General features: G+C 43.7%; 1 protein-coding gene across 1 annotated transcript in view; it reads right to left on the reverse strand.

Moving 5' to 3' along the window:
* Positions 1–20,250, reverse strand: part of LOC108413182 (zinc finger CCHC domain-containing protein 24-like) — a 60,158-nt gene that overhangs the window by 20,781 nt on the left and 19,127 nt on the right. Inside the window, exon 2 of the mRNA XM_037544013.1 lies at positions 13,734–13,934. Coding sequence (XP_037399910.1) covers positions 13,734–13,934 — 201 coding nt within the window. The remainder of the gene's footprint in view (positions 1–13,733; positions 13,935–20,250) is intronic.

A 20,250-nucleotide genomic window follows, 5' to 3' on the forward strand; every position in this document is an offset into this window, starting at 1 on the left:
GTCTGTTCATAAACATAAACCAGCCCAAACTCATTTACTATAAAATGAAATGGTGTTTGTAGAAATTCAGAAAAAAGCCGCGTCAGTCTCGACTGCATATGTGGACATATTTCTATATTGAGCTCTATTTACACAAAGTTAGGTTAGTTCATCATTTATGTTGAACAGACTCTCCCAAAGTTTTACGCTGCTGCGCTGACGTTGAACCGCGTGCTGCACTGGGTCGGTATGACCAACAGGTCAAAACCAGCTCTAAACAAAGTGACCGCTGGGCCCTGATTGGTGCTCTGGCTTTGCGCTTCTTTCGTTTTGACATGTTACGTTTTTATACACACAGAAACCAAAAGGAACGACAGATTTCTCAAAATGTAGGAGGAAAAAGTCGGATATTAGACTCTGAAATGTAGTGGAGTGAAAGGAAAAAGTCGCCCAGAACGGAGAAACTTCAGTACAGATACACCAAAAATACTAAAGTACAGAAACTAATTACATTTACTCAGTTACTCAGTTACTCAGTTACTGTCCACCACTGCCTAAACTCATCACTGTGGAGGAATTCTGGCCCACGTTTCTCTCCAGAATTGTTTTAATTCAGCTACATTGGAGGGTTTTCAGGCATGAACTGCCCATTTAAGGTCTTTCCACAGCATCTCAATGGGATTCAGGTCCAGACTTTGCCACTTAAAACCTTAATTTTCTTTCTTTTGCACTATTGAGAGGTGGACTTGTTTGTGTGCTTTGGATCGTTGCTGCGCAACCCAAGTGAGCTTGAGCTTTAGGTCACAAACTGACGGGCGGACATTCTCATTCGGGATTTTCTGATGGAAAGAAGAATTATCACAAGTCGTCCAGGTCCTGCAGAAACAAAGCAGCTCCAGACCATCACACTACCAGACCATCACACTACCACCACCATGCTTCATGTTGGTAGTGTCTTTACGGTGGAATGCGGTGTGAGCATTCTTTTACTGATCATTTTTTATCGAGACCCATGTCTTCCAAAAAGTTCCACCTCTGAATACTATCCCAAATGTCTTGGGGGTCATCTAGGTAGTTTTTGGCATTTTGCGAGACGAGCCTTTGTGTTCTTTTCGGTCAGCAGCGGTTTGCACCTTGCATCTCTCCCATTGAAGCCTCTTTTGCCCAGTGTCTTTCTTTTTGTGGAATCATGTGCATTGCAAAGAACCATTTGAGCATGACTGGCTCCGGGTAGAACTTACGGCTCTAAATAAAACCATTGCCTTCACTGAAGAGCCCTTTTAAGTGTTTATACTTAAGTTTGCACATTAATCAAAGTTAAAAGGAACATAAATGCCATGACCAGGTCCAGCTTTGGCTCAGTGAACCTCAGTAGCTTTTGAATGCCATCGCGATCTTCGTTACGGTGCTGGGCGTCACGCTGTCCCTCAGAGAGCTTCACGCTTTCAGATGTTTGCTTCTGATATAGTACATCAAATGATGTGGCTGTGCTGTCGTCCTCTAGAACAAGCGCTCCTGATGTCATGCAGCTGTGCAGTTTGCACCATGCTATTTGGTGGGGAACCGACTTCCACTGGTTAGCGCCACCTACAGAAAGGCCTCTCAGCGCTGACCGTGTGCCCTCTGCTGTCACACAGGGAACCTCGCGTGTTAATGTGTTCAGTGCCCGGCAGTCATTAGTGCTGGGTGGAGTCACTATGTGGACCAGCGTTATCACCCAACATAATGAAAACATAATGAAAGCAGTACGTCCATATCTCCACACTGTATACGTCTGACTTCAAGGGGGGGGGTCTTTTTCTTACAAAGCCCCCAAATTGCTTAATTATCTCCCAGTTAATGTTCGGGACTCAGTCTCAATCTTTAAGTCTAGACTGAAAACATGTTTGTTTAGTTTAGCTTTTGATAATTAGCCTTCCCATTTAGGTAAAGGAAGGAGATCCAGAGGTTCATGGGTGTGGAGTGGGGGGATCCCAGTGTCTCAGGGTTCTCTCATATCTATGCTACCTTCTGGTTCTCTCCTTTTAGTTTATGCTGTTATACTTTTATTTGGTCTTCAGCTTATTAAACTGTAAACACTGTCTGACCAGAGGAGGACGGGTCTTCCCTTGTGAGTCTTGACTCCTCCCAAGGTTTCTTCCTCCAGTCTGAGGGAGTTTTTCCTTGCCTCTGTCGCCTCTGCCTTCCTCACTGGGGGATTATATGTTATAACTGTGTTTTCAAACTTCTGTAAAGCTGCTTTGTGACAACATCGTTGTAAAAAGCGCTGTACCAATAAACTAGAATTTAATGGAGTTGAATTGAACAAATGAGCGGCACGGTGGCGTGGTGGGTAGCACTGTCACCGCACAGTGAGGAGGGTCTGGGTTCGATTCCCTGGCCGGGCAACCGGCGTCCTCTCTGTGTGGAGTCTGCATGTTCTCCCCGTGTCTGCGTGGGTTTCCTCCGGGTTCTCCGGTTTCCTCCCACAGTCCAAAGACATGCAGTCAGGCCAATTGGACGTGCTAAATTGCCCCTGGGTGTGAGTGACTGTCTATCTGTCTGTCTGTCTGCCCTGCGATGGACTGGCGACCTGTCCAGGGTGTATCCTGCCTTCCGCCCGATGACTGCTGGGATAGGCTCCAACACTCCCCTGCGACCCTAATGGAGAAGCGGCGCTGCGGATAGGGCTGCCCACCTCTCCGGGCAAGTGTGCTCACTGCCCACTAATGTGTGTGTTCATTAGTGTGTATGTGGTGTTTCACTGCTTGGATGGATTAGATTGCAGAGTTGAAATTTCTCCGTTGTGGGACTGAGGGTCACTTAATCTGGCTTTAATGTGAACCCTGGATAATGAAAAAGCAGGACAGGAAAAATATTGATGCCTTTGAACTTTGGTGCAATAAAATCTGACCTCTCACTCGAATCCCAGATAACCAAACTGAAGCTTTATTTTGTACGTATTATTAGAAGAACCAATTCTTTGGAAAAGAAAACCCTAATCCAACCCTAACCAAACTCTGATCCATCTAATGCATCTACTACCGAATATGTTCCTACATGCAGATGGTCTAATTTTGTTAACATGTGGGTCAAATGAAATTGGTGTATCCATGATAAAACTGACACTTTTAACCAGTACAGATGGAGTAACCCGAGATTCGTCACCAGACAGGGTAACAGGTGAGTCAGCAATACACTTGGGGCCAGTCAGAATTACTTAGGTTTATTTATTATTATTATTACAATTACTTTTTTCAGAGTTAGGTTTAGGAAAACTGCTACACATTAAATGTTGTTCACTAAAACTATTACTAAAACATAAACTAGCAGTGAAAATATGAGCTTGTTAACTGTGATAAAAATACAAATTTTCAACAACACAAAAATGAAATCAAAACCATAATCTAGTTTTTATTGTTTTCAGTGAGTGAGAGTTTAGAAATGCGTTTGTGTTTGGCTGTTTTTAAGGAAATCCAGAGCCAAGATAAGTTCAGTCTACTGTTGTTTTTAATTCAAACTACTCTTATCAAAAACCTGCTATCACATTGCTTATCACAACATTACTAAATAAAAATGCAACTAAATAAAAACAAAAATAAAACTATTCAGGTACCCAAAAGACTAACTGAAACATTCAAACTAGTGAAAATTTCAGAACTATAACTCTGCTGTGCAACCATGTTTCAATTTTGATTTAATAGTATACACTGTTAAGTGTATTCAAAGTAGGTGGAATATCCTGCGACGTCAGTGTATAAATTACAGGTCAATCAATGCTGGCAAATAATGTAACCAAGAGGCAGCATATAAATATCAAACAAAAGTGGCCCACGTATTGACCCCTGTGGAACACCACAGGTGAGGGGCTAAGTGTGCCCCATTAGATCTCACAAATTGTTGACAATAACTCAATTAAGATGTAACTACAACAGTGCAAGGCCAGTAACACCCACAAGACCACACAAGAGCTTCAAGAAGTGACCACTGCACTAAAGCTATGCACAAACGTTCTCAATTCTGTTGGGTGAGTTTCATCACCCAACGGTAGTTTGTTGTGCACCAGCTGTGGAGGCAGTCTAGCATGATGTCAGTCAAACGCTGCTCATGTTTGGGATTCCACGCCGTCCCACAGCGTGTGAGTGGAATTCCTCAGTTGCAGGACAGTCCAGCAGCATGAAGCACAGCTCAGAACGCTGCCCTCGTGCAGTTTCAGAAACGAAATGGAACCCATAAGACCCCATCACAGACATGTGATTTTAATCACCGCCGCAGCATCTGCACCTCAGACCACTGCACTGCTCCACTTTGGTGTTTTATGATCAGAGCATGAAACACTACATCATATGATAAACAGCTCCAAGAGCCTCAGGGGCTTCCCTGCACACATTAAGTCTGTTCAGTTGGAATATTGGACTCACTGTCACTGGAGTTTCTCCACTGAAGATTATTTAAGTTAATGACGGCGCCTCTGAACCCAGTCCTGCCGCGCACTGTTCAGCTTTGTCCTGCTTTAACACACCTAGATTAGCACAGGAACGCTGTAGGGATAGATCTGAGAATCAGCATCAAGCAATAGTGCTTATGGTCCATGTTGAGTGTTGAGGTACCATCACTGTTTATCAGCAATCTTAAGGGTCTAAAAATTTTTTATCAGTAGTGTTGAGGACTCAGGCATTGTTTTGGTACACCTTTGAGGGTCCAGGGTTTGTTTAGTAGTAACACTGAGGGTCCAGGGTTTGTTTAGCAGCAGCGATTATGGTCCAGGGTTTGTTTAGCAGTAGCTTTGAGTGTCCAGGGTTTGTTTAGAAGTAGCATTTAGGGTCCAGCATTTTTTAAGCAGTAGCATTTCCGGTCCAGGGTTTGTTAATTGAGAGTATTTAGGGTCCAGGGTTTGTTTAGCAGTAGCATTTAGGATACTGAGTTTGTTTAGTGATAGCCTTTAGGGTCCAGGGTTTGTTTAGTAGTAGCACTGAGGGTCCAGGGTTTGTTTAGCAGCAGCGATTACGGCCCAGGGTTTGTTTAGCAGTAGCGATTACGGTCCAGGGTTTGTTTAGCAGTAGCTTTGAGTGTCCGGGGTTTGTTTAGAAGTAGCATTTCCGGTCCTGGGTTTATTAATTGAGAGTATTTACGGTCCAGGGTTTGTTTAGCAGTAGCATTTAGGATACAGAGTTTGTTTAGTGATAGCCTTTAGGGTCCAGGGTTTGTTTAGTAGTAGCACTGAGGGTCCAGGGTTTGTTTAGTAGTAGCACTGAGGGCTCAGGATTTGTTTTGCAGCAGCATTTAGGGTTCAGGGTTTGTTTAGCAGTAGCTTTGAGTGTCCAGGGTTTGTTTACAGTAGCACTGACGGTTTGACGTTTGACAATAGCGTTGGGGGTCCAGCATCATTGCATTATCATTGGGGGTCCAGGATTTAGAAGTGCCAATGGTCCAGGGATGGTTTAGCGGTAGCATTAAGTGTGCTGAGTTTGTTTTTCATTAGCACTGAGGATCCAGAATTTCGTTAGCAGAAGCATTGTGAGTCTAGGAATTGTTTAGCTGTATGTTTTTAAGGGACCAACATTTTTTAAGCATTGGCAATAAGGATTTAGAGTTTAGAGACATTTTTGGCCCAAAAATAGAGATATTTATGGTCCAGGGCTTGTTTAGCAGTAGTATTTATGGCCCAGGGTTTGTTTGGCAGTAGTGTTGATGGTCCAGGAATTGTTTAGCAGTAGTATTTATAGCCCAGGGTTTGTTTAGCAGTAGTGTTGATGGTCCAGGAATTGTTTAGCAGTGCTGTTGAGGGTCCAGGGTTTGTTAAGCAGTGGAGTTGAGGTTCCAATGCTTACTGAACAATAGCTTTGAACAGCAGCAGTGTTGTGGGTACAGACTTCAGGCTTAAGCAGGTTTTAGCTCACATCCAGCTGTGTTGCAGTGTTGAGTTTCTCTCTGAGTGATGGTAGCAGCTGGACTAGTGAACAAACACAAAAGTTATTGGATGAAAAGATCCATGAGGGGCCATACCCTGATTGGGGAAGGGGGGGGGATGTTACACTGCACTCTGAGGAATAAAGGTTCTAGACTGTCTCTGGGTCAGTTCCCCTCTCGTCACTGGGGTGGTTCCCTCAAGACTCCATCTCAGTGCCTTCAGCCAGGGAACATAACTGAACCATAATCCACTGAAATGATCTGTTCTAAGCTGGACTGACTCCACACACCCCGCCTCGCCTCGCCTCCAGGCTTTTACTCTACTGCTCTGTTTTAAATCATTCGGTTATGAAAAGGAACAAATACCAACTTTTCACCTGGAGGAACTGATTTAAGCTCCACAATCAGACCTTAGAACCACTGTAGAACCTTTGAGGGAACATCTACACTGTTTGTACCTTGATCAACGGAAAATGTACCTGAACAGAACCTTCATTTCTAACAGTGCTGGTCATTTGGACAAATGTCCTTTAAAAAGCACCTCCAGGTAAGTTGTGTGTCTTCGCCATGACTTGGACTGGAGATGCTGGTATACCACTCATAGCTCAGTCCATGTCTGAGTACATTTGCATGTGTAGGTCCATTTCCTCCGTCTCGTTGAGCATTAATCAATCCATGCCTGCAGTGATGTCCAAAACGCCTCTAACAACTTGTCCAGTTTTCTGGCTCCTCGTCCTTCATCCAGGACAACGTCTAAAGCTGACTTTTACCTTGAGTTCTGCCCTGATTCTCAATCTGGCCGAGTCTGTGCTTGTCACCTCTGCTCTTCAGATTTTGGGGAAGTCCGAGTAGATGACTGGGAGGGAAAATCAAGTAATGATTCCAACTTTTTGCTTCCCAGTTGAGTTTCAGAGCAGTTGGACTGTTAATCAAATGCGTTTAACCATCAAAGTTTTATTACCCAGTTTGCTCTGAAGTCCCTGTGGTTACTGAATAATAAGCCTTAGTGGGTAACAAGCCTGAGACTGTAAGAGGTAAACATAATCTAACAGTACATCACTGCTGTCAGAAGAAAACCTCGTATCTCCATTTTTGACATTTTGCCATAATTTGAAAATACCCATTGCCCTTTATGCTGTACGTAAATTTTATGATGAATGGACTAAAAGTAATAACCCAAAATGTCTTGGAAAGACGTCTGGTTCCACTGACTGACATTAAAAGTAAAGTAGGTTTTTTCCTTCTCCTGTAAAATTACCATTTTGGAGATACGAGGTTTTCTTCTGAAAACAGCGATATATTAGTACTGGTACAACTCAATCTGACCCAAATTCCCCCAACAGCCAATGAAAAACTGAGAAAGCAAGAAATCCAGCAAAAAGCTACAGAGAATTAACGATCAGACAGCTATGTGTTTGAACTCTGACAGTTTTTGATTATTCAATGATTCAATTACAAGCTATTATTCGTATTAAATAGCTATCATTTTTAATATTCTTACTATTTTGTATTATGAGTATTAAGTGTTATTAGTATTAAATTGACTACAGGATACAAAATAATACATCATGTTGTTGTTTGTATATTAGATTATTTTGATGATGGTTTTAGAACCTGTACTGTTCTCTGGTTGGGAACCTGTGCTGTGGTTTATGGCGTTTATTGTGTGTGTTGTGGAATGTCCTCCTCTTTAGGACACTGGAAGTGACCACAGCGGCACACCGATCAAGTAACCACCACATACTCACTGAAATGCCCAACAGTCCTGCAGCGCTCTGTGTGAGTAAACTCAGAGATATTCCCGGGACAGACACGCTGCTGCTTTCCTGACTGGAGTTTTAAAGCAGGAAGTCTCTGCAGGAGGCTGGAGCCGCGGGTCTGAAACGGCTGATAACAGATCATTCTCTTATCTCCCCCATTCCATCCCTCTCTTCTCTCCTTTCCTTCCCCACCTCTCACTCTCTCCACAGGAAATGGGAGAATCCGCAGAGCAACTCTTTCCACAGTGGAGAGAGAGAGAGAGAGAGAGAGGCAGAGAGAGAGAGAGAGAGGCAGAGAGCAAGAGAAAGAGGCAGAGAGAGAGAGAGAGAGAAGCAGAGAGCAAGAGAAAGAGGCAGAGAGAGAGAGAGGTAGAGAGCAAGAGAAAGAGGCAGAGAGAGAGAGGCAGAGAGCAAGAGGCAGAGAGAGAGAGAGAGAGAGAGAGGTAGAGAGCAAGAGAAAGAGGCAGAGAGAGAGAGAGAGAGAGGCAGAGAGCAAGAGAAAGAGGCAGAGAGAGAGAGGCAGAGAGCAAGAGAAAGAGGCAGAGAGTGAGGGAGAGAGAGAGAGAGAGAGAGAGGCCCAGAGCAAGAGAAAGAGGCAGAGAGAGAGAGAGAGGCAGAGAGAGAGAGAGAGACAGAGAAAGAGAGAGAGACAGAGAGCAAGAGAAAGAGGCAGAGAGTGAGGGAGAGAGAGAGAGAGGCAGAGAGTAAGAGAAAGAGGCAGAGAAAGAGAGAGAGACAGAGAGCAAGAGAAAGAGGCAGAGAGTGAGGGAGAGAGAGAGAGAGGCAGAGAGTGAGGGAGAGAGAGAAAGAGGCAGAGAGTGAGGGAGAGAGAGAGAGAGGCAGAGAGTGAGGGAGAGAGAGAGAGAGGCAGAGAGTGAGGGAGAGAGAGAGAGAGGCAGAGAGTAAGAGAAAGAGGCAGAGAGTGACGGAGAGAGAGAGTAAGGGAAAGAGGCAGTGAGTGAGGGAGAGAGAGAGGCAGAGAGCAAGAGAAAGAGGCAGAGAGAGAGAGAGGCAGAGAGTAAGGGAAAGAGGCAGAGAGTGAGGGACAGAGGGGGAGAGAGGGAGAGGTGCACTACAACTACAGCTAAATAACTCTGTAGGTGTTTCGAGTAAAGCAACCAGTGAGTGGAAGTATGAGGTAGGTGTTTCTAATAAAGTGGCCAGTGAGCAGAAGTACAAGGTAGGTGTTTCTAATAAAGTGGCCAGTTAGGGAACGCTCCATCTTTCTGTCTCTCTCTCTTTATCTCCATCTATTTGTCTCTCACCCACAAAGACAATGTCTCTCTTTAGAACTGCGGTGGAGAGAGAGAGAGAGTGAATGTGTGTCAGTGTCCACTCCCAGCTTCATCACTCAGTCTGTAATAGTGCAGAGGTCAGCAGGTCACTAAGGTCCAGCTCAGCACTGACTGACAGGAATACAATTAAACTGGACTGGAATGGAATAAATACCGGTCAGCCAGAACGTTCTGACCACCTCCTCGTTTCTACACTCACTGTCCACTTTATCAGCTCCACTTACCGTATAGCTGCACTCTGTAGTTCTACAGTTACAGACTGTAGTCCATCTGTTTCTCTGATACTCTGTTACCCTGTTCTTCAGTGGTCAGGACCCCCATGGACCCTCACAGAGCAGGTACTGTTTGGGTGGTGGGTCATTCTCAGCACTGCAGTGACACTGACGTGGTGGTGGTGTGTTGTGCTGGTATGAGTGGATCAGACTCAGCAGTGCTGCTGGACTGTTTAAACACCTCAGTGTGGCTGCTGGACTGAGAATAGTCCACCAACCAAAAATATCCAGTCGGCAGCGTCCTGTGGGCAGCGTCCTGTGGGCAGCGTCCTGTGACCACTGATGAAGGACTAGAGGATGACCAACACAAACTGTGCAGCAGCAGATGAGCTGTCGTCTCTGACTTTACACCTACAAGCTGGACCGACAAGGTAGGAGTTTCTAATAGAGTGGACAGTGAGTGGACACAGTGTTTAAAATCTCCAGCAGCACTGCTGTGTCTGATCCACTCAGACCAGCACAACACACACTATCAAACCACCATCAGTGTTACTGCAGTGCTGAGAATGACCCACCACCCAAATAGTACCTGCTCTGTGAGGGTCCATGGGGGTCCTGACCACTGAAGAACAGGGTAACAGAGTATCAGAGAAACAGATGGACTACAGTCTGTAACTGTAGAACTACAGAGTGCAGCTATACAGTAAGTGGAGCTGATAAAGTGGACAGTGAGTGTAGAAACGAGGAGGTGGTCAGAACGTTACGCCTGATCGGTCGTACTAACTACTTTAAATATAGAGTTAAAGTTAGGGGGCAGTCGTGGGCTGGAGGTCAGGGAACTGGCCCTGCAATCGGAAGATCACCAGTTTGATCCCCAGAGCTGACAGGACATGACTGAGGTGTCCTTCAGCAAGACACCTGACCCCCAACTGCTCCCCGCTGTGAATAGGGCTGCTCACTGCCCCCTAGTGTGCATGTGTCCACTAGTGTGTATGTGGTGTTTCATAGCATGGATGGGTTAAATGCGGAGGTGAAATTTCCCTGTTGTGGGACTAATAAGGGTCACTTAATCTTATAACAGAGAAAAGAATAAAGTAAAACATTCATTCAGAGACTCTATGAGTATAAAGAGCTCTTTGTTCTTGCAGCACATTAACCCTCACAGTCAAGTTATCGCCTGTTACTCTGGTAGAATTTTAGATAAATCATTTCTGACTTGTAGCTCAAAACAAAAAACATAAAAGGATTTACATTAATTCAGGCGGTTTGCCTCAAAGATATGAAGTTAATGCATGTGGATGCCCTTCTAGCAGTAACGCTAACCAATCAGCTCTCAGTAGCAGTAACGCTAACCAATCAGCTCTCAGTAGCATTAACACTAACCAATCAGCTCTCAGTAGCAGTAACTCTAACCAATCAGCTCTCAGTAGCAGTAACACTAACCAATCAGCTCTCAGTAGCAGTAACACTAACCAATCAGCTCTCAGTAGCAGTAACACTAACCAATCAGCTCTCAGTAGCAGTAACACTAACCAATCAGCTCTCAGTAGCAGTAACTCTAACCAATCAGCTCTCAGTAGCAGTAACGCTAACCAATCAGCTCTCAGTAGCAGTAACGCTAACCAATCAGCTCTCAGTAGCAGTAACTCTAACCAATCAGCTCTCAGTAGCAGTAACGCTAACCAATCAACTCTCAGTAGCAGTAACGCTAACCAATCAGCTCTCAGTAGCAGTAACTCTAACCAATCAGCTCTCAGTAGCAGTAACACTAACCAATCAGCTCTCAGTAGCAGTAACACTAACCAATCAGCTCTCAGTAGCAGTAACGCTAACCAATCAGCTCTCAGTAGGAGTAACGCTAACCAATCAGCTCTCAGTAGCAGTAACTCTAACCAATCAGCTCTCAGTAGCAGTAACTCTAACCAATCAGCTCTCAGTAGCAGTAACACTAACCAATCAGCTCTCAGTAGCAGTAACACTAACCAATCAGCTCTCAGTAGCAGTAACACTAGCCAATCAGCTCTCAGTAGCAGTGACGCTAACCAATCAGGTCTCAGTAGCAGTGACGCTAACCAATCAGCTCTCAGTAGGAGTAACGCTAACCAATCAGCTCTCAGTAGCAGTAACGCTAACCAATCAGCTCTCAGTAGCAGTAACTCTAACCAATCAGCTCTCAGTAGCAGTAACACTAACCAATCATCTCTCAGTAGCAGTAACACTAACCAATCAGCTCTCAGTAGCAGTAACTCTAACCAATCAGCTCTCAGTAGCAGTGACGCTAACCAATCAGGTCTCAGTAGCAGTGACGCTAACCAATCAGCTCTCAGTAGCAGTAACGCTAACCAATCAGCTCTCAGTAGCAGTAACGCTAACCAATCAGCTCTCAGTAGCAGTAACTCTAACCAATCAGCTCTCAGTAGCAGTAACACTAACCAATCAGCTCTCAGTAGCAGTAACTCTAACCAATCAGCTCTCAGTAGCAGTAACACTAACCAATCAGCTCTCAGTAGCAGTAACTCTAACCAATCAGCTCTCAGTAGCAGTAACTCTAACCAATCATCTCTCAGTAGCAGTAACACTAACCAATCAGCTCTCAGTAGCAGTAACACTAACCGATCAGCTCTCAGTAGCAGTAACTCTAACCAATCAGCTCTCAGTAGCAGTAACACTAACCAATCAGCTCTCAGTAGCAGTAATGTGGCACTGTTGGTTCCCCTCTTGTCTGTTTAAATTATTGGATGATCGCCTCCAGATAACAGAGTCAACTCCAAACGGTTTAAAGTGAGTATGCGACGGTTTGAGCGAGCAGCTCGAGTCGATGACGTATACGGTCTTTTATCGTAACTGCAGAAATATGTTTTATATTGCCATGGAGACGAAATTCACTCATCAAACTCAGCATCTGGAGTCTATTACAGTTGAACATTGCATTAGGCCAAGAGCGAGGCTGGAGCTGTATAATTCACTCTGAGCTTTGTCCTTTACACCAGTCCAGGGAAATAAGCACTCGCACATGTCTCACTGCACCACATCAACGTCATATACGCCTTCCTATACGGTTACTTCATTCGCCCACACCATGTTACGGTAACTGATCTTTAGATGCGTGACAAGAAGCATCAAATCCCAAGAAGCATATCTAATGATTCACATCTGCTATAAGAGCCATTGCACAATGCCATACGTGTAGTTATGTAAACCTGTTTTGTATTTGTAAAGACTTGATACATGTCAGCCATGGCATTTCACCTTGGCAGGTTTACCTCAGGACAGGTAAGATTACCCCGGGGGACGGACCTGAAGACAAGTGGGTTTTACATTGGGGTGATAAGTGGTTGAAGTGGCAATGAGGAGGGGTATCTGAGCACAAGCAGGTTCACCTGAGGACAGGCGGCTTTTACCTGACGACAAGCAGATTTACCTAAGTTCAGGACAGGTGGGTTTCCTTTGGAATAGGTAAATATGGTCAAGGTAAAAAGGGAGGACATGTACCAGAGGTTTACACTGAGGATAGGTAGGTTTTATCTGAGCTCAGGTGAGTTTTGTCTGAGGACGTGATTTAACCCGAGGACAAGCAGGTTCACCTGAGGACAAGTGGGTTTTAACTGAGGACAGGTGAGTTTTGTCTGAGGACATGTGGATTTAACCCAAGGACAAGCAGGTTCACCTGAGGCCAGACATGTTTGACCTGAGGACAAGCAGGTTCACCTGAAGACAGCCGGCTTTTACCTGACGACAAGCAGGTGCATTGAAGTTCCGGACAGGTGGGTCTCCTTTGGAATAGATAAGTACAGTCAAGGTAAAATGTGTTTTACCTGAGGACAGGTAGGTTTAACCTGACGATGGGTAGGTTTAACCTGATGACAGGTAGGTTTAACCTGAGAAGAGCTAGGTTTTATCTGAGGACACATAGGTCTAACCTGAGGACAGGTAATTTTAACCTGAGGACAGGTAGGTTTTATCTGAGGGCATGTGGGTCTAACTTGACGACAGGTAAGTTTAACCTGAGAACAGGTAGGTTTCATCTGAGCACATGTGGGTCTAACCTGAGGACAGTTAGGTTTTTTCTGAGGACACGTGGGTTTAACCTGAGGACAGGTAGGTTTTATCTGTGGACATGTGGGTTTAACCTGAGGACAGGTAGGTTTTATCTGAGGACACGTGGGTCTAACCCGAGGACAGGTAGGTTTTATCTGTGGACATGTGGGTTTAACCTGAGGACAGGTGGGTTTTATCTGTGGTCATGTGGGTCTAACCTGAGGACACATGGGTCTAACCTGAGGACAGGTAGGTTTAACCTGAGAACAGGTAGGTTTTATCTGAGGACATGTGGGTCTAACCTGAGAATAGATAGGTTTAATCTGAGGACAGGTAGGTTTTATCTGTGGACATGTGGGTTTAACCTGACGACAAGCAAGATCAAGCAGGCTAAATACATGTATATGTGTCCCTGATGACCAGTGGGCTTTACCTGAAGACAGGGCAATCAGATTTTCCTTAGAACTGGTGGGTTTTACCTGAGCACATTTTTTTTACATGTGGATGGGCAAGTTTTACCTGAAGACATGAGAGGTGTACATGACATCAGGTGGGCTTACCTGAGGACAGTCTTTTATGTAATGGCCCTTGTTGAAGCACAGGTGGCACAGGTAGTTGGGTGGTGGCCTCTTGCAGGGTTTTCGGGGTTCAGATGTCAGCGAGAGTTCACAGAAGTGGTCAGTTAGAGAGCTCAGTCCTTCCACAATGTTGCCGATGGAGTCGCAGGGAGACGAGTCTTGATAGTGACCAACACTCAGAGTCTGTGAAGGAGAGATAGACCGAGTCTGCTTTACAATACTCCTATATAGAGGTACATATGTATGGACACACAGGCAATGTGATGCAATCTGGAGTGGTCATCACACTATGCCAAATGTTTATGTAACGACAACAGTCATATTTCACAAGTCATTTTTACATGATACCTTTCCGACCTCTCTTTATCCCTTATGCTGATGGGTAAGACCGATATATGCAAATGAGCTCTGCCAGTTTAAAATACCCCTGATATTCAAGGGGTCCCATATTGGTCACTTAGTTGCCATCCCATATCAGGCACTCTTTACACCAAACTCTTGGGAAATTGGGCGAGTTTTCAGATTAACTATGCCACAGCACGTTGTAAAGATTTTCCAGAGGAATCCCGGGCATGGTTACTGTTGCTAGGCTATGTAGGAAAAACTGTGTGAACAGCGCCACCTTGAGGCAGATCAGTGCTGCGGCTTTAGTTCCTTAAGAATACCAAAGACAGCTCACAAATGGTGCAATAGTCTAAGTGTCGGCCCAGTCATGAGGAGATCGATCCCTGGTGATGCTACAGCAATCTGTGGTCAGGAGTCCAAGAGAGCGCAGTTGTCCTTGCTCTCTCTGGGTGGGTGGAATTGGATAGGTCTGAATTGGGGAGAAAAGTGGAAAAAAGAATAGGAGAGATAGAAGCTTGCTGATTGTAAGTGAAGCAGGAAAAACCATGAGGTTCCCTGAATCTGTATTTGAACATCATTTTTATCTCAACAGACAACACAACACACATTTTGCACATTGACCTCTGCCCTGATTGGTCACTCTGTATTGTGCCTCATACAAAAAGCAGCCTGGGCTGAAACACTCCTTATGACATCAGAGCGGGTGGGCGGGGCATGGTATTGCTCACTAGCAGCTCAACGTGGTCTTAACATTTCACACACAGTGAACAAAGAGTGTCCCAGTTAATCTGATAACAGAGGTACAGGGAAAATACACTTTATTTCCAGAAGTATTCAGTCTCCCATCCAAATCACTGAATTCAGGTGTTCCAGTGTCTTCCATGGCCACAAGTGTGTAAAGCCAAGCCCCTCGGCCTGCAGACTGCTTCTACAGACATTAGTGAAAGAATGGGTCACTCTCAGGAGCTCAGTGAGTTCCAGCGTGGTACCGTGATCGGACGCCACCTGTGCAGCAAGTCCAGTCGTGAAATTTCCTCACTACTAAATATTCCACAGTCCACTGTCAGTGGGATTATAACAAAGTGGAAGCGATTGGGAATGACAGCAGCTCAGCCACGAAGTGGTCGGCCACGTAAAATGACAGAGCGGTCAGCGGATGCTGAGGGGCATAGTGCGCAGAGGTCACCGACTTTCTGCAGAGTCAATCACTACAGACCTCCAAACTTCATGTGGCCTTCAGATCAGCTCAAGAACAGCGTAGAGAGCTTCATGGAATGGGTTTCCATGGCCGAGCAGCTGCATCCAAGCCTTACATCACCAAGCACAATGCAGAGCGTGGAATGCAGTGGAGTAAAGCGCCGTCACTGGACTCTAGAGCAGTGGAGACGAGTTCTCTGGAGTGACCAATCACGCTTCTCCGTCTGGCAATCCAATGAAAGAGTCTTGAGTGCACAAAGCAGGTCCATAAAGACGTGGATGTGACAGTTTGGTGTGGAAGAACTTGACTGGCCTGCACAGAGTCCTGACCTCAAACGGTAGAACACCTTAGGGATGAATTAGAGTGGAGACTGTGAGCCAGGCCTTCTCATCCAACATCAGTGTCGGACCTCACAAATGTGCTTCTGGAAGAACGGTCAGAAATAAGAAAATAAAGTTGCAGCCTGCAGAAAGACGTTAATGCAGTAATAGATGGTTGATGAGAATCACTGAAGCAGTGAGATGTGCTGAAAGTCGTGGATCACTAAACCAGAACCACAGAACTCATGACCACCTGCAGCCCCCAGGACCCTCCAGCAGGTTAAAGCTCCTTTGCCTGTATAGCATCTGTAGTGTTTAAGTGTGCAGGCTGAAGCTCTGTGCCCGATTCTTCCTCACACAATGTCACGGATTGTCCTCTCTCACCCGCGGAGGGAAAGACGAGTGACAAAGCCGCTCTGTCTTCCTGAGGAAGAGAAACGCTTCCCTCCATCCCAGCCGGCGCCACGCTGCTGCAGCTACACATAAAGACAGCAGCAAAGCAGAGAGTGGAAAGCAGATGTGGGAACAAGCCACTGAGGCAAAACTCGATTCTAGTCCTAAATCCTAAACTTACAAGATCTTCCTCACGGAAAACGGAAGGTAGGGATGGGAGCAGTTTGGAGGGAGGGTGGGTTTCAGGCGTGGTCCTCCCCCGAATTTCAGTTATTACATTACAACAATGACAAAACGGAGAAAGAAGTTTTCCAAAAACATCTGTATCAGTCAGGACCAGCAGGTCTGTGCATTAGCGTTTTAAAATATTATTACAATTGCTAATATTATATTATAATATTAGAATATCATTAATATATTAGAAGTGTGTAGTTTAGATGCTAATGCTCCACACATCTGCTGGAAGCTACGGAGCCCTGCTGGTGACATCCTGGTCACAACTTAGTAAGGCATGGAAACAAGATAATTAAGTCGTGGCCATGACTTAGAAAGAAATGGGAACAAGACAATTAAGTTGAGGCCACGACTTTGTAAGACATGGGAACGAGATAATTAAGTCATGGCCACAACTTAGTAAGGCATAGGGATGAGATAATTGAGTCATGGCCATGACTTAGAAAGAAATGGGAACAAGATAGATAAGTTGAGGCCATGACATTGTAAGACATGGGAACGAGATAAATAAGTTGTGGCTACGACTTAATAAGGCGTGGGAGCAAGATGATTAAGTTGTGGTCATGACTTAGTAAGACATGGGGATGAGATAATTAAGTCATGGCCATGACTTAGAAAGAAATGGGAACAAGATAGTTAAGTTGAGGCCACAGCTTAGTAAAGCATGCGAATGAGATAATAAAGTCCTGGCCATGACTTAGTAAAGCATGGGAACAAGATGATTAAGATGTGGCCATGACTTAGTTAGGCATGACAACTATATAATTAAGTCATGGCCATGAGAACGAGATAAGTCTTGACCAGCTTAATAAGGTATGATCTTGTTCCTAAACCTAAGTTATTAAATTATTACTAAGACATGTTACACATATTAGATCTTGTTCCCACTCATTAATACACAGAGGCTACGCATTTATATGGAATGTCACCAGCAGGGCTCCATACAGAGCCCCACTGACAGCTTTACACACACTCTCAGTGCCGCGTGCTGCCTGTCTTCTGTTCGTATGTATTGTAAGTCTTTCCTGTTTATTTCGTTGTACTGTCTGCACTGTCTGTGCTGTATTATTTGTATATACTGGGTATATTGTATTACATTGTATTACATTGTATTATATTGTATTACGTTGTATTACATTGTATTATATTGTATTACATTGTATTACATTGTATTATATTGTATTACGTTGTATTACATTGTATTATATTGTATTACATTGTATTATTTCACACTCATGTTCTGTTTCACTGTGTACTCATATCTGGCTGAAATGACAACAAAGCCTCCTGAACTTGAACACAGCCCTGTAGAACTGCTCTGCATCCGAAACTCTGGGAAAGCAGCATCGCTTCATATCCGAAGTGCAGCTCAGTACGTCTGCAGAACTCCTTAATCCATACAGACGCTCTCCGTTAAACATATCAAGCCTGTTTAGTCCATAATGGAGAGTCCAGATGGGACAGATGGGACATCAAAAGTTTGAGGACACTTTTTACAGTTTTGTGAAAACTATTCAAACACATTTTCTGAACTATCTCAGTTTTTCAAAATCTCAGACGCACACACACACACACACACACACACACACACACACACACACACACACATTTCAAGCCGCTTCTCCCTCAGGGTCGCGAGGGGTTTCCGGAGCCAATCCCAGCTGTCATCGGGCGGAAAGCTTCTCAGACACTCAAAATCTCCAAATAAATTCACCGAAACCTTTAACCTTTACTGAAAATGAAACTGATTTCAAAACACGTTCGAAACTATCACGTTCACAGACATTATCAACTCAACACGAGTGCGATCGGTACAAACACTGCTATTAATGCTCATAAATCAGCAACAGCTTCACTGTTTAAGTCTAAGCGAAATGATGATGGTAAAGAATATGAATGATCGTATTCCACTGTCAAATTATTATTTATCTTCAGTCATTTTAATGATCTTTTTTAACCCCTGAAAAACAGAACTGTGTGAGCGTGTCCAACACAGTCCAACTAATGCTCACTCTTAATCAATCTAACCAATACTCTCTCTTAATCAATATAACCAATACTCGCTCTTAATCAATCTAACCAATACTCTCTCTTAATCAATCTAACCAACACTCGCTCTTAATCAATCTAACCAACACTCGCTCTTAATCAATCTAACCAACACTCGCTCTTAATCAATCTAACCAACACTCGCTCTTAATCAATCTAACCAATACTCGCTCTTAATCAATCTAACCAACACTCGCTCTTAATCAATCTAACCAATACTCGCTCTTAATTAATCTAACCAACACTCTCTCTTAATCAATCTAACCAACACTCGCTCTTAATCAATCTAACCAATACTCGCTCTTAATCAATCTAACCAATACTCGCTCTTAATTAATCTAACCAATACTCGCTCTTAATCAATCTAACCAACACTCTCTCTTCATCAATCTAACCAATACTCGCTCTTAATCAATCTAACCAATACTCGCTCTTAATCAATCTAACCAATACTCGCTCTTAATCAATCTAACCAACACTCGCTCTTAATCAATCTAACCAACACTCGCTCTTAATCAATCTAACCAACACTCGCTCTTAATCAATCTAACCAATACTCGCTCTTAATTAATCTAACCAATACTCTCTCTTAATCAATCTAACCAACACTCGCTCTTAATCAATCTAACCAACACTCGCTCTTAATCAATCTAACCAATACTCGCTCTTAATCAATCTAACCAACACTCGCTCTTAATCAATCTAACCAACACTCGCTCTTAATCAATGTAACCAATACTCTCTCTTAATCAATCTAACCAATACTCTCTCTTAATCAATCTAACCAACACTCGCTCTTAATCAATCTAACCAATACTCGCTCTTAATCAATCTAACCAACACTCGCTCTTAATCAATCTAACCAATACTCGCTCTTAATCAATCTAACCAACACTCGCTCTTAATCAATCTAACCAATACTCGCTCTTAATCAATCTAACCAATACTCGCTCTTAATCAATCTAACCAATACTCTCTCTTAATCAATCTAACCAATACTCGCTCTTAATCAATCTAACCAACACTCGCTCTTAATCAATCTAACCAATACTCGCTCTTAATCAATCTAACCAATACTCGCTCTTAATCAATCTAACCAACACTCGCTCTTAATCAATCTAACCAATACTCGCTCTTAATCAATCTAACCAACACTCGCTCTTAATCAATCTAACCAACACTCGCTCTTAATCAATCTAACCAATACTCTCTCTTAATCAATCTAACCAATACTCTCTCTTAATCAATCTAACCAACACTCGCTCTTAATCAATCTAACCAACACTCGCTCTTAATCAATCTAACCAACACTCGCTCTTAATCAATCTAACCAACACTCGCTCTTAATCAATCTAACCAACACTCGCTCTTAATCAATCTAACCAATACTCTCTCTTAATTAATCTAACCAACACTCGCTCTTAATCAATCTAACCAACACTCGCTCTTAATCAATCTAACCAATACTCGCTCTTAATCAATCTAACCAATACTCGCTCTTAATCAATCTAACCAACACTCGCTCTTAATCAATCTAACCAACACTCGCTCTTAATCAATCTAACCAACACTCGCTCTTAATCAATCTAACCAACACTCTCTCTTAATTAATCTAACCAACACTCGCTCTTAATCAATCTAACCAACACTCGCTCTTAATCAATCTAACCAACACTCGCTGTTAATCAATCTAACCAATACTCTCTCTTAATCAATCTAACCAACACTCGCTCTTTATCAATCTAACCAACACTCGCTCTTAATCAATCTAACCAACACTCGCTCTTAATCAATCTAACCAATACTCTCTCTTAATTAATCTAACCAACACTCGCTCTTAATCAATCTAACCAACACTCGCTCTTAATCAATCTAACCAATACTCGCTCTTAATCAATCTAACCAATACTCGCTCTTAATCAATCTAACCAACACTCGCTCTTAATCAATCTAACCAACA

Source organism: Pygocentrus nattereri, chromosome 13 (genome assembly GCF_015220715.1).
Source record: "Pygocentrus nattereri isolate fPygNat1 chromosome 13, fPygNat1.pri, whole genome shotgun sequence".
NCBI lineage: Eukaryota > Metazoa > Chordata > Actinopteri > Characiformes > Serrasalmidae > Pygocentrus > Pygocentrus nattereri.